The sequence below is a fragment of the Melanerpes formicivorus genome, unplaced genomic scaffold, assembly GCF_026170545.1.
Source record: "Melanerpes formicivorus ecotype bairdi unplaced genomic scaffold, bMelFor1.0.p_v2 SCAF_19, whole genome shotgun sequence".
NCBI classification, from domain to species: Eukaryota; Metazoa; Chordata; class Aves; order Piciformes; family Picidae; genus Melanerpes; species Melanerpes formicivorus.
This window is the reverse complement of record NW_027142371.1, coordinates 7,523,424-7,537,933: the sequence shown is the minus strand read 5'-3', so window position 1 is coordinate 7,537,933 and position 14,510 is coordinate 7,523,424. Positions and strand designations below refer to the sequence as shown.

Below are 14,510 nucleotides of genomic sequence, written 5' to 3'. Positions count from 1 at the left end.
TCTCCTGAACTTGGCTGTCAGAAGGCACAGGTGGGAATTGCTCCATCACTGGAGATGAATAACACTTGCTCACCAGCTCCCAGCAACAGGCTTTGTTTCAGCCCTCCCCACAAAGCATACAACCATATATAGGAGCTGCATTTCAGAACTGGACTTGTAATTGTGAGGCTGCACATTATTTAAAGATTAAATATTTCTAAAAACCCAGAAAATGCACATGAATTAGGCCTTTATCTTAATAGCTTCTTCAGCAGTAAGCTGCCAGCATCCAAAGCCAGACATGGGAGAAGGGTTTGAGTTTCTCAATCTTCAGTGTATGACTTGAACAAGTCAGCTGTACCTGTTGCCACTTGCCCACCTGTTAAAGTCAGTTAATGATGCTTATTATGTGCTGCTTGGAGAGCCAAGGATGACAAATGCCCTGCAAGCCCATAACTAACAGATGGCTATAACTGCCCATTTCTGGCCTGCTGTCATTCTTTACCATTCACCAATTAATTCAACTGCAAGCTTCAGAGAGCATCACAGATTTCCTGTAACAAATACATTACCTCCTCTCCCTCCAGACACCGCAAGTGAGTCTCAAGGTTAGTCCATCATACTGTCTCAACACAAGGCAAAACCATCTTATTCCTTCCACAATTTTCTTTCAATTCTAACACCCAAGTTACGCAGTCATAAGTCATCCCCCCAGCCCCTCTGGAGCCTGGGTCAGTTTTAAAAGTCAAAGCAAATCTGCACAAAAAAGCACATAATGATACTAAGTGAGTCACTGCAAGCTGGACTTCACCAAAATACAGAGCTTTGTTACAAGTGACAGAATTACAGCCCATTAAATCATAGTAACAAGCACTTCAGCATTGCCTCACAGGATTGCAGCATATAATGGAAATCATTTGCCTAGACTGCTAGATGGACTGAAGCTGCTGCAGGGAGAAGTCCACAGCAGTCAAAATGCATTTCCCCATTCAAACACTCTGGTGCACTGGCTTTGGAGTGATAACCTGCAACATATCTTCAATTATAGGAGGATGCAAGTCACAGCAGCGGGCCCGCGGGGCCTATGATCAGTAGATTGACTCCATCCTGGGTATAAACTGAAGATAAGAGCTCTGCTACTCTCCCAGAACTTTAAGGAAACATGTCACCACTTCGTCCAGTACTTTGAAACACAAATTCAGTCAGTTTTCTAGTAAAGGTGCAACTGGGACTGGGGAGGGGATTTGTTCATTTTTATAAGGGTTCCAGAGACAGTATTTTCCTGCTAGGTCTCAGCCTTCCACAGCCTCTTGCATTCATGCAGGTTAATCAACACATTAATTCAAATGGACACCACAACTTCTATTAATTTCTAATGTTCCAGCTTAGTAGTACTAAAAAGAAAGAGTTCAAGAGTTCATACACACCTAGGTAGACTCCATTCTCAAGGAAGTATGACTGCTGCACAAAAAATCTCTATGAAATCTTAGCAGAATACTGTCTTAATTTGTACTGCTGCCTTTACCAGAGAACAGCCACTTGTGTTTTACCATAAGCACCGTGCCAAGACCACACCACTCAATAGCAGGCAGTTAATTCAGAGCAATCAGCTACCATCCATCCTCACTGGTATAGAGACATTAGTAAGAGCATTAAGAGGAATTTTCCCTTTACCAATCACAGGGCATTGATAGTTCCCCAGATAAACATTACTTGGTAAGTAAAGAGTAAGGGGACAATTTAATCTCCGACATTAACATTATTAGGAAGAAATATCACTGATTTTACCATATTTATACTTTGAATTGAAGCATTATTTTCAGTGAAGAGGTAAAAACCCTGTCACTATTCATTCCAATAGCCTGAATGTTCACGGGTGTTTCTGACAGACCCTGATGAAGTCCGACAAGAACATAATAGGAACAGTCCATCAGCTTCCATGGTACACCTAAAACTACACAAACATCAAATTAAGATGTCAGTCTCAAGTGCAGACCTTACATCTGTTACTTTCTTTGAAGTGTTTCCACAAACACCACAAAATGTTAATTTATCACTGATCTAACTTCAGGGCAATGCCCAGATGCACCACAGAAGAATTACCTTCACACTGTGTAATGAATTGATGATGAAAAGGCATCAAAATCACAAAAGACTAAATTTCACTTGTTTATAATTGGGTTTTCTTTTCCTTTCACTGCCTTTACAATCATTCTTGGCATGCCCTCTTGTATTCAGAGCAGCTAGGGCAGTCACCTCCAGAAACTGTACACGCCTCTGTTTAAGAAAAGGAGAGCAAAGGGTGAAATTGCAAAACTGGGACCCACAACTGGCAGGAAATGAGGGAAGGGTTTGAGATGAAAGCAGAAGAAAAAGGGTCAGATTTGTATTATACTTGTTCAAATGGAATCACCATCTTTAGAACCAGATAGCAAAAGGGTAAGAACTATTTGTTTACTAGTTAATTCAGTTTGGAATCTCATTGTTTTGCTTCACAAACTAAAACCATCTTCCAAAGAACGTGGAAAGTAATTTACCAGAAAACATATGCTGGAAAGCACAAGAAAAGCTGTTTCTGCTCCTAAAAAGGGCCACCACCAAAACAGGAATTGCATATTCCAAATGATGCATAATCTCCCATCTTCTATCTCCTGGAGAAAAACTGAAGCCTTCCTAGACTTTTGGGGGGATTTTAGTGTTTGGGTTGTTTTTTTTTTACAGCAAATTAGTTTCTCTTTGATTTCACACAATTCTGAAGATAAAATTTGCCTATCTGTAAGATACACAAACGTCCAGATTTCCCAGTTCAATTCAGATGCTTGCTTAGGCTATGACTGATATCCAAAACAAACTCAGATGCTGCCCCCAGATGAAACCCAGGTAGGAAGAGCAGTGTGATGAGAAGTGGGAGCCATGGGAAAGATAGCAGGCTCTTACTTCTCCATCTTGCTTTCACAAGAAATAAAATGGAATTCTAACATGTGAGGTGGAAAACCTCCTTTTAACTCACCCAGAATATAGTGCTAAGCACCCTGGTCCTTTAACACATAGATCACACAAGGTGAGCAGCACCCCACAGACAAGCATTGCTCACTTTTTTCCAGCTTCTCTGCTTTGAGGATCTCTGATCCGATTCGAGAGGTAACCCAGTCAAGACACCTACTGACTTGGACTCAAACCCCACTCATTTTGTGCCAGAGGATATTCAAAGGGGCCTTGTTCACGGGCTGATAGGCTCAATGCCAACAGCCAGATGGACCTGCATTAGGTCTTGAAAGACATGTGGGGGTAGTCCTCCTCTTATCAGTTCAAAGACAAAAGCTCAAACTTTCTAAGCATGGATCCTATCTTTACTGACACTGGCAAGTCCAAGATCTTAATATCTGTGAATATGTTCCAACACCTTATTTAACAGGTTTCTAAAAATACAAATATCCAATGGGCTTAATATCTTGCAGGCTGAAGTTGGTGCATAAGAAATCTGTTCAGTTTTCCTCTCTCTCAATGCTTGCAGACTGAACGGAGCTCTATAGGTGAACGCATGAGTTTTATTAATAAAGCTGCTTCATATGTAGATGTAGGCAAACAACTTTTCTTACTCCTCTTCCCCCCTCCTCCCTGCAACCTTACATCATTCTTGTTCTGAGTTTTCACAGCTCATTCTCCAAAATCCCCACATTAACTTTCTGGCACGCTTCTTCAAGCACCAATCTCTTTAACCATATGGTTCTAGTCCTGCAGATTGTCTCTCCCCCATTTTACCTCTCCTCCCACAGGGCTTCACAGAACCAGTGCTATGCAAAACTTGTAAAAGTACATGTCATTTTTAATGTTCAACACCAATCTTCTCAATGAAGTTTTCTACAGAAGCCAGTTTCATTAAAATCAAGAACAGAAAACCCTGACAGCTTCATCTCTCTTGAGCTTTTGACAATCAAAAAATTCCACTGAAGTTTAAAAGAAAGAAAACCAAAAAAATGCTGCAGTGGACAAGGTCAAAACTTCATACAAAGTTTTTTCCACACTTCTAAGCACGAATCATGAGTTTCTCATCTTGTCCTAAAACAAGCATATGCAGTAAGTGTTAACATTATGCCTCCTGAGAAACAGCCTATAGCAAAAAAATTGTCGTATTTTCCCCACATAAATCCAGCATATGGCCACTGTCCAATGTGTAAGTTCTCAAGGAACACTCAAATACACATCCTCTCAATTTCAGGCAAATGTTTACTATTTCCAGTAAATCATTAATCAAAGTAGGAAGCACACAGTCCAGAAACCTAAGAAAGTTTTTTACATTGAGTCTTAAAAATAATACAGAAGTACTTGAGTACTGCTCACATAACCCCACTTAAGCAAGTGGAGTTTTGTTTCCTAGAAACAAGCAACTAGTTCCAAAGTTGTGATGAAGTCAGCTCCCTCCTCTGTCACAAACTGAAGGCTAAACTACTACAAATTTCTGCTATGGGGTTGGCCAGGAGAGCCCTAGTTCTGCTCTGGAGGACACCACTTAAACCCCATTCCTTTACACTGATGTGATTAAGAGTTTTGGGGCTGGTCAGACCCATCAAGTAAGGAAAACTGACACATACAGATTTAGTTTCTGTCCTCCACAAGGTTAATACTAAAGATGGAACAAGTCTGCAGTCGTATTTCAGCAGTCACATCTTTCAGATGAGATGTAATTACTGTTACCTAATAATTTCAATTTCCTTGACCATTATGACCAGAACTTCACTGCACTGGGTCAAGTTAGTTCAAATCAGCATTAAACAGCATTCAGAACAGCAACACCCACAAAACCATTTTTCACTGCATGTTAATATGATCCTTACACCAGTGAGATCTATGGTATTAACCCAGTTGCCTTCACATGTACAGCTTTTGATGCTGTTTTTTCTTCCCTCTACTCCAAGAAATCGGGCTCAATTTAGTAGCCGCATTTCCAGTAACATTCAGCACTTGCATAAGGCCACTCTTGTTATGAGACAGCAACTAACTGTGCCCATGTTGAAGAGGTGCAAAAAGAAAAATAAAAAATTCAAATTATGATGCCCCATCTGTGAGGGCAAGGATGCCAAGGAGGAAAGGCTGAATCCCCTGACTCCCACTACCCACAGCACAGCTGAGAAAGCGTCCTGCTAAAGGGGAAGTTGGCAGAAAGAGGTCTGGGCTGAGCTGAATTCAGCTTCTAGGTCTTTGAACAATCTTGTTGCTAGATATATAGGCAGAAGTTTCTTCATCTTTAACAAAAGTGGTGAAAGGCATAACTTAAAACTCAGTTTGTTTGTTCCCCAAAAGATCTGGACACATCAGAGGATAACTACAGAAACCCCGCAAGCTGGACTGCAGGAACATGGCAGATTTTGGACAAGCTGGTGCCTGCTATGACTGAAGAAGGACAATGGCTGATCTCTGTGTCCTTAGGAAACTCCCATGGACAAACACAAGTGGTGTTAGAATTGCACTTTCAGGCTCCAGCAGTTAAACCTCACTAACCCTCACATTAGGTGCTTAGATCTTTTTCTTGGATCTGGCCCAAATTTCCATGGAGGGCTCACTCTAATAGATAGATGAGGCTGATCATTCCTTGCATAACAAGGAGGTGCCTCCAACAGATGGGGTTACAGACAACCCCAAGAGCAGGCTGTGCAGACTGCAGATTTAATTAGAGGTGTTGTTAAACAGATACGACTGCAAGAAGAGTTCTGTGCCTCGCCTCCTAAGTGCAAAGTGGAAGATACCTCAAGAGACAGCATGCTGCAAAAATCTGTTAGCAGTGTTTCCTTTGCCAGACAGAGGTACAAGAAACAGATTGCTAGGTAAAAAAATTCCACTTTACCCCTTTCTTCCTCTCCGTGAGCTTTATCCTCTGACAAACAGATATGGAAGTCTCAGGAGAGAGCTGCATTTTTAGGAACAGACACTGAGCAGTTAGCAGAGCTCCATTAAAGTCAATGGATCCTCCCAAATGAGCATTTTCAATAGCCTATAATAATTTGCTAGCAACACAAACTTGTAAAGCAGACACCCAGACCTCCACATGCAGGAAATACCTTCATAAAATCATGGAAATAAAATCAGGCTGCTTGGTAATAATGTCCAATTCTGAGAGTTCCACACATTACATTTAGAGCTTAGATTGGTTTTCGGGGTTGTAAACATCAAGTGTATCTAGTTAGCAACAATGTATGTTCCAGGAACAAACACTTTGTGAGGCTTTTCTAACAAACAACAAATTGCCAGGATCATTTGAAGTACTTCTGTCATGCAAAGCAGTAATCTATGTATATCAGCTCAACGGCATATGCTGTCCCCCACTTTTCTAATTTTAATAACACTGTCTTTTATAAAGGGGAAAAAAAAAACAACTTCATTCTCTTCTAGAATGTAGGTCACCTTAATTTTTCATATGCAAATTATTTCAGAATATCCTATTCTGCTTTTAGGTACATATGATCTCTAGTGGTTTTTTTGCTTCCTTTGTGAAAACATGCATTGAAGTTCAGGAAGGCCACTACCTGTGCAAGCCAGTGTTGGCTTCCAGATCAAATTCTTGAATCTTCACAATGAAATTAAGAGACGGGCAACCTGAAGTCGCCCAGGAACAGATACAGTTTCAACGTCAGAGAGAAGTTTACTGAAGCAGAAAGCATCACGACTGTCACAATTGTTTAGCTTTACAATGAAAGAAATAAGGAAGCAAACAACTACATTCCATTTTTCAACCGTAATTCATTCCTTATTTCAGCCTGGATTTACAATAGGTTATGGCATAGACCTCTTATATCAGAAGTCTCCCAGAAGAAAGACATTTAAGAGTTTTATGAGCAAGACAGACAAGGATTGAGAAGTTTGTGACATGAGGAAAGAACACATGAGAACACAAACTACTGTAGAGGGCTCCACATCTATTTTTAAGCCTTAAAAATTTAAAAGATGCTGTCCATCCTTGCTGTTGGATTTTTCCTGGAAGATTGCTCAGTAACAGTCTCCTCCTGAGTATGCAGAGCTTTGATCCACCTCGTACCATAGCAGGTCACAGCACTCTGAATGAAACTCACATTTAGATATACCTGCTACACCAATGAATTTTAAAGTGATGCTCTCTAAGAAATGGAGATATAGTGGAAATATTTGGACATGAGCATTCACAGTTGACAAAGCTAAGGGGAAGGATTACAGTCAGTCTGCTGTCATCTTAAGGTATGCTCAGAAAGGTACTCTGCCCCTCCTGGAGAGCAACACCTAAGCCACCACAGCCAAATCCTCTATTGGGAAGAAGTTATTCCTAGTTTCCAAGCAAGCCAGAGAAAATGTTTTTAGAAGCCAGTATTTTCTAGTCAATCAAATATTGTGCAGAGTCAGATCAGACTCTAGAAGGCTTCACATAGCTGTGAATATGTACAACTCCTTAACAGAGACATCTCTGCTCACCACCAGCGCATCTCAGCTGGTTCTTTGAGGCACTTCTGTTTCATCAGCATTATTTTGCTTTTAGCTGCAGACAGCTCAAGGCAGTTGCTGCTCATCGAAGAGATTGTTTCCCTCTGACACTAGCAGTACTTCATCACTTAATGCAACAAGACACTCCAAGTGTGTTACTGGCATACCAGAAAGTAAGGGCTGACAGCTAACCCCATGGCATCTTGCTCCAGCAGTCTCCCATACATCAAGAGACGTGGACAGGCCAGATGCCTTCAACCTCTGCAGGGTCTTTTGAGGGTAAGAGCATTGTCTTCAAAGCACTGCATGCAGTAAGGGTAGACAGAACCCTCCCATTGCCATGCTATGCCATCAGCAATCCAAAACACTATTGCCTGCACCCTGAGGATCAGGCTTCAGGAACATTACCAGCCTTCACTCTGAGCCTCCAGCAGTTTTGGTTACACCTTGACAATGGCAGCAGAGACACACTCAAAGCAGCTTCTGTGCTCCATAATCCTTAGTTAAATTGAAATGTGGCTTCCAGCAAACATAAGTGTAGGTGTGGACACAGGAAGGGTAAGCTAAGCCTTAACAACAGGGACTTCAATAACACTGCGAGGCTGCAACTAGCTCCACTGGGAGTTTCCACCCCACAAGGAGAGGGGGGCTGGCTGAACCTCAAAGATGTCTGTCATGTGCCCCTTTCCTTTAAAGCTCCTCAGGCTCACCACTGTAACAAAGGCCCTCTATTTCAAAGACTTGTCCCTGGTTTGATTTTTAATTGTTATTTGAAAACTCAGTTGAGCCAGTCCAACCTAAAATGAAAGCTCGAGCGTGTTCACAAGCAGCGCATACACACCCATGAAATGAAAGCACACGAACTAGCCTTTCCATTACAGCGAAGCAACATCTCTCCAGTACAGGTATGACAGTTCTGAGGGGGCATGTACTGCAGAACAAGACATCATTTGAAAATCATAAGCAGGGAAAAGAAAAAAAGGGTTGTGTGTTTTTTAGGTACAGAGGCCATAAAATGATCCCATTTCATATGTAGGTATCGAGCACTTAATCAGATGAAAGGGGACTGCAATAAAAGTACTCTGCAACAGGGGATCTTCTTGCCCAAAACCAGACCCAGTGGTCACGGGTGGTCACTGATGGAAGTGCTGCTCACAGAGCAAAGCCAGGGATTTTTGGGTTTGTTTTAAGGAACCCTGGAAGGTTATGTTTTTACGCTGTCAGCAGTTCTCTAGCACATAACCTCCTCTGTGTCACTGCTAATGACATAACAGAGGGAGCCCATTTGCTGAGGGAATTATTTTTCTCCCTATATGGATGAAAAGAATCTGGAAGAGTGTTCTTTCTCCTGAATATATTTGGCTCTGCAGAAGACACATGTGATACAAATGTTGCTATGGAAACTATTCTATTAAATAATATTAAATCTACATACTTAAAGTGCGCAAAGACACTCCAGGTACAAAACTAATTAGCCTAAATTCAATCTTGAAATTACAAAAGTAGGGTGGACCAAAATTATCCTTTACCTTTTTAAAAAGGGGCTTGGTTTAGAGTGAGCTGCTTCTCTGCACCCCTTTCTTTCCAAACATAGCACCTGCACCTCAGTTATTCAGAAAAGTCATTTCTTGAGTTAATTTGTAGATACAAGCTCTCCTCCTAGTTCCCTTGGTGATGGAATTACCACAGCATTATAGAGAAAGAACCAGGAACTGAATTCACTCTGAAAAGACAATGCACTGATTACAGCTGTGCCACTATAATATGGGAATGTATTTTAATAACTCCCACTCATATCTCACCACACAGAGTACTGAAATCCTTCTCAATTAAACAGGAGTCCTGTATGGGGTTGGAGTAGGCTTAACCTTCACAGGATAGGAAAGTTCTTTGAAAGTTAGTATTTTAAGGTCTGAAGTACTTTTTTATCCTTGACACTTCTGGGTGTCCAACAGCTGTCCCCAACACAGCTGCCAGAAAACAAGCTGTTTCCTTAGTTACTTCCCCTCTGAAGAAGCCAAGCTCCCATTAACCACAAAGTAAAACCGAGTTCAAGCTCTTGCTAGAGCCAGCCACAGCCTCAATCTGATCAGCCAGCTTTAGGACCAGACCAGCCCATACTCACCTACAGTAAGGAGGAAAATGCACCAAGGAGTAAGGGCACATTTTAGCTGGGGCAGAGTTGTCCTGATGCCACAAGTAACACAAGCTCATCCTGCATTTGAAGAACTTAGACTAATAATAATTACCCATTTGCACTTGGATGTTGTAAATCAGGGCACTGGGCTTTTAAGCAGCTTATAGAAAATGCAAGTTACAGGAAGAAATCTGCAGCCATGCCTCAACCATCTGTTCTTAAGTAGCGGGCCAATCCTCTAAACTGAAAGCTACCGGGAGAGAAAAGCGTTACTGCTGAGGAAACCACTGATTTCCAAACAAATGGAGCAGCAAGACCTCTCTCTCATAGCACAGGACTCTATCACAGGCTCGAAAGAAGCGACAGCAAGATCATGGCAGCTTCAGTCCGCATGCTCGCCACAGCTCTGGAAAGCCACCAGGATAGCACTCACAGAACCAAGAGCAGCTTAGGGCAACAAACTCAAGGCTCTTCATTTTAACAAATCTATAGCCATGGGAACTCTCTGGGACTTTTTCATAGACTTCTTCACAAAAGCACTTTCCATTTTCCCTTTCACACTTTCCAGTCACTGATAAGAATACAAACCTTTGGAATTGGAAGGATAGTTTATTTATATCAAATAAGTAAACTATCTTTCCAAAGAAAATATTTACTATCATTCCATTTCCATGCACTTAGTAGTGTTTTCCATTTCTGCTTACATTTGTGCACTGAGCTGTCAAATGTACTTCCACTTGGAAGGGCATGGAACAAGGCCTTACCACCACTCTCCAAGTTGGAAAGCCTCACTAAAGGAAAGGCAGAGGCATTAATGTAATTTATACCCATCTTCAGGGTACATGTGCCTTATTCATATGCCCACTGAGTTTCACTGTTACAATCTGCAATGATGAGTCAAAGCTTAATCTTACTCTTCATTTATGCTGGAGTAAACTGAATACTAATGTACGCTTAGTAATGAAAGGATAGTTACAATACACTAATTCTGCCAAAATTACTACAAGTTGTATCATAATGACTTTATCTCCATTGGTCACAGAATCACATGATTTTTAAAGAATGAGCTGACCCTGCAAGTCCAGATACAAGAAAAAGAGCCTGCTGGAGTACTTTAAAACGCTTTCCAGCTTCCAAACAAGCCAGCGAGATGCAAGTCACCAAAAGTGCAGCAAAGCCATTGAACACAGATACAGCAGGCAAAATAAGCTATATTTGTAATGAGCCAGCAAAAGCTTTCAGATGACTGCATACACACACCCCCAACTCCCAAAAAATCTTGATGCAAAACTCATGCTATGAGCAATTCAGAATTGCCAACTATCCATTCTCAGTAAAGACAAGAGATGAGCTCCTTTCCTGTCCTTCGAGGCATTTTACATACACAAAGCCTCCCTCCAGTCTTTGTCCCCCTTTTAAGCCATGTCGTGTGGCTAAGAGGGACTGGAGGTGTGTAGCACATGAGTCTCATTGTGCAAGCAGCCCTGGACACTTGCTCAGGGGAGCAGGTAGCAACAGCGGAGAAACAGACTACGCCGAAGCAGGTCCTATATGCCAAAGCAGGTACTATATCGAACTGGCCTGCCACTACAGCATATCCAGAGCTTGCAATCAAAACTAGGAACACACCACGGCTGTAATAAGAACAGCTTTGAAATAAGTTTAGTATTAAACAGGGAGGTAAAGGCGGCCTCTTGTGTTTTTATTTTATGCAACTCAAATGAGCTTTAAAAGCTCTAGAGGTAGCATAAGGTCTTCACCTGTTCACACTAGACCTGAAAGCCCTGACTTGCAGCAGCCCCCTCCCAGGAACCTCAGGACTTCAGCAGCTACGGACCACTCTCAGCCTTCATTTCGGCTCAAAGTTTCTCCGGACTCCCAGACCCCCCGTCCCGAGGGCACGAGCAGCCCTAGTCCCGGCTTCCCTCCCGGCCAGCCCCTTCCTCCGCGGTCCCCTCCGTGGCAGCCGCTCCGGCCCGAAGTTGACGGCAGCTGCCCGGCTCCGACGATCACGGTCTGAAAGGGCAGAGCCAGGAGGTGGAGGCAGCACAGCCCTCCGGGCAGGCAGCATCCCCATCATCCAGCGGAGAAGAGAAAATAGCTATAGACACGTATATGTAATGCAGAGAAAGAGGGGTCTTTATTTTTCTCCACCTCCCTCCTATTTTTTTGCTCCGTGGCTCCACTGAGGAGGAGCTCAGTTTGCAAAAAGAGGAGAACAAAGGAACGGAAGGAAATATTTATTTTTTTTTTTAAGGGAAAAAGAAAAAAAAGAGAAGCCCAAAGGCAGGTGCCTCTCGGGCGAGCCTGGGCGGGGGTCAGCACTCACCCCCAGCCTCCTGCTCCGGATGCGCACGTAGCCCTGCTTCACGATGTCGTTGAAATTGGTGGCCATCCTTCCCCGGCAAAGTTGGCGGCGGCGGCCGGCGCCGCTCAGCCCGCCCGCATGGCGCGCAGCAGCCTCCGCAGCCGCGCCCCGTTCCGTACCACCCCGCTGATCGCCCCGTCCCCACGGCGGGCCGGACCAGGGGAAGGGCAGCCGGCAGCGCCCGCCCCGCGCCCGCCCTCTCATACCCCTCCTCCGCAGCAGCCGCCCTCGCACTCGCCTCTAGCCCACCCCCCAGAGGGGCTGCGGTTCTGGCTCCCAAAAGTCAGTCAGCTCTGAGGAGCAGAACGCTGAAGCCTCTCTCGAAACACCACCACAGGATCTTCAGATGTGCGAATGCTTTCTGCCACCCCAATCTGTCCCAGGTGTGTAGCTCCCTCCAGCTGCAGGGTGTGTCACTTGGGAACAATCAGATCTGTCACATCGTGCTGAGATGATGTGGCCCACACCTCTAATTTTCCCTAGGAAAGTGGGTTTCCCAGAAAGTCTTTCAGATGCCTAAAGTCTGCCAAGTGGCACAGCTCCAGCATCTCCTTCTAAAGCCTGGTAACCTGAGCTGTTTGTCCTGTGGTGCACTTCATGTCGTGGAAATGTCACACCAGCATATGCTGCATTTTCTAGGCAATAAGGTTGCAGTAAGGAAAGACTTTGCCTGGCACCAAGCCCTGGGGTTGCCTTCTACATCCCCCAAGTTCTCCTCTTCCAAGAATGTGCAAACATTGCCAAGTACACTAGCAAACCCAGGAGAGAGCAGTTCCAGGGACTCCACTTGCTCTACATGGGTTACCTGTTAGTGTTACACTATAAATACCATGTCCTGGAAAGAGGGACTGCTCATCTCCTCATAACATCTTTTAATAGCATTACAAATATAGGCAGTCTGGGGAGGTCAGCCAGAGACATATCTTTGACTTTGAGAATTATCATGCCACGGACATCACAAATGGGATAGCAAGGAGAAAGGGAGAGTAGAGAATCATCAAAAAGCATCAAAGGAAAGCACGTCACAGCTGTGTGGGGCTCAGGGTGACGTGGAAGTGATGTTTGTTTTTATCTAGTTGTTCAACAACTCCAAAACTCACCTGTGGTAAAGCTGGCCCCTTTCTGGTTTAAACATGCGGCTTCTCCATTTGAGGGGCAGCCAGAAATGATGATGGTTGCTCTCCTGTTGTAACAGCATGATGCTTTCAGTTCCTGCTTGAAGAGGTGATTATGCTTTCCAAGGCTTTACAAAATATTAATTGATGGAGTGGATTACAGAGATAGAGTGTAAGACTCTCTAGCTGAAGGGCTAATTCACTTAGGATGAAGGATACAAGACTGCAGTCCTTGCCTCAGAGCCTCCTTTATTATTTTACACTTCCCTCTCATTTTCACTGAGCTATTCTACAAAATGCATAAAACTGAACAGCTTCAGCTAGAAACAGCAAAAACCTTCACACCCATGCATCAGTATACACCAGAAATGAGAAGAATATTCTAACTCCGTCCGCTAGGATAATATGACCCTAAATCAACACAGAAGTTGCACATCGCGAAGGAGAGGTTCCTCAATGCCAAGCAGTGTATTTTTGTTAAATACATAATACCCAAGAGCCCTGTTAAAGACATAATTCCCAAGAGCATTGCTCATACCAGTTCCATGGCACCATTTATGAGACTTCATTGCTGCTCAAAAGCTGGAGTTCAGACACCAGCCTGCTTTGTCTTATAGAGAAGTGTACATCACAAAAACTTGTTTTACAGTCTCAAGCACTACAGACACAATAATTCTGGAAGAATCCAGCATATTCTGAACTCAGAAAAAAAAGAACAAAAAAAACCACCAGAGAGGGCTTATTTTGGTTTCAAAGATATTTGTAGCTGGAAACAAATTACAGATTCACTTCAAATGTCTTTCCAACAAGTTTAGACGTTTCTTCTAATCCCTTCCAGTACCTGCAAACACACACTGCTGATTTCATTAGCCACCAGCATATTCTTGCAGGTAAACACATTCCTAAGAGCTTTACTAAGTAAAGGTGGATTTAAGCCTGTGCTTAGTCTTTGATGAATTAGGATATTAGCATCCACTTACGTTTTCACTTTGAGCAACATAAATCCCTTACACATGCTATGGTTCAAAGAGAAAATGCGTTTTAATTCCCACGTGTGCAATATGTTCCAAGGATATGCCAGAAAAATCTCATTGTTCAGGTTTTCAACCCAATACTATCACATGGAAAAAAAAAACCTGGGTTTACTAGGTTCTCAATACCGATGCAAATGTGTGCTCATTGTTTTGACAGGAGCCCTTCTTTCATTTCCCCAGGGGTCTATTGACCGTTTGTGCTCCCTATAAGGAAATGCTGCACATGTTTATATTCCAAACCGGGTAAAACCTTGTAATAAGCTTTTGTTGAAATTCAAATTCTTTTCCTTTTAATGACAATGTTATTCTATTATTTCTGATTAAGATAAGAGCCAAGGGTCACTTTGAAGTGCTGGCCTGCTGTTAATAATTTAAGTGGATTATTGTTATGCTCTAATCTCCTAATAACTATCATTGTATTGGCCTACAAT

At 42.9% G+C, this 14,510-nt stretch overlaps 1 protein-coding gene across 3 annotated transcripts in view; it reads right to left on the bottom strand.

The window, feature by feature from the left end:
* Positions 1 to 12,076, bottom strand: part of DOK5 (docking protein 5) — a 50,049-nt gene extending 37,973 nt beyond the window's left edge. For all 3 annotated transcript variants that reach the window (XM_068149967.1, XM_068149969.1, XM_068149968.1), the window contains exon 1: positions 11,892 to 12,076. In XM_068149967.1, coding sequence (XP_068006068.1) covers positions 11,892 to 11,957 — 66 coding nt within the window. In that variant the 5' untranslated portion in view covers positions 11,958 to 12,076. The remainder of the gene's footprint in view (positions 1 to 11,891) is intronic.
* Between the last annotated feature and the right edge of the window lie 2,434 nt (positions 12,077 to 14,510).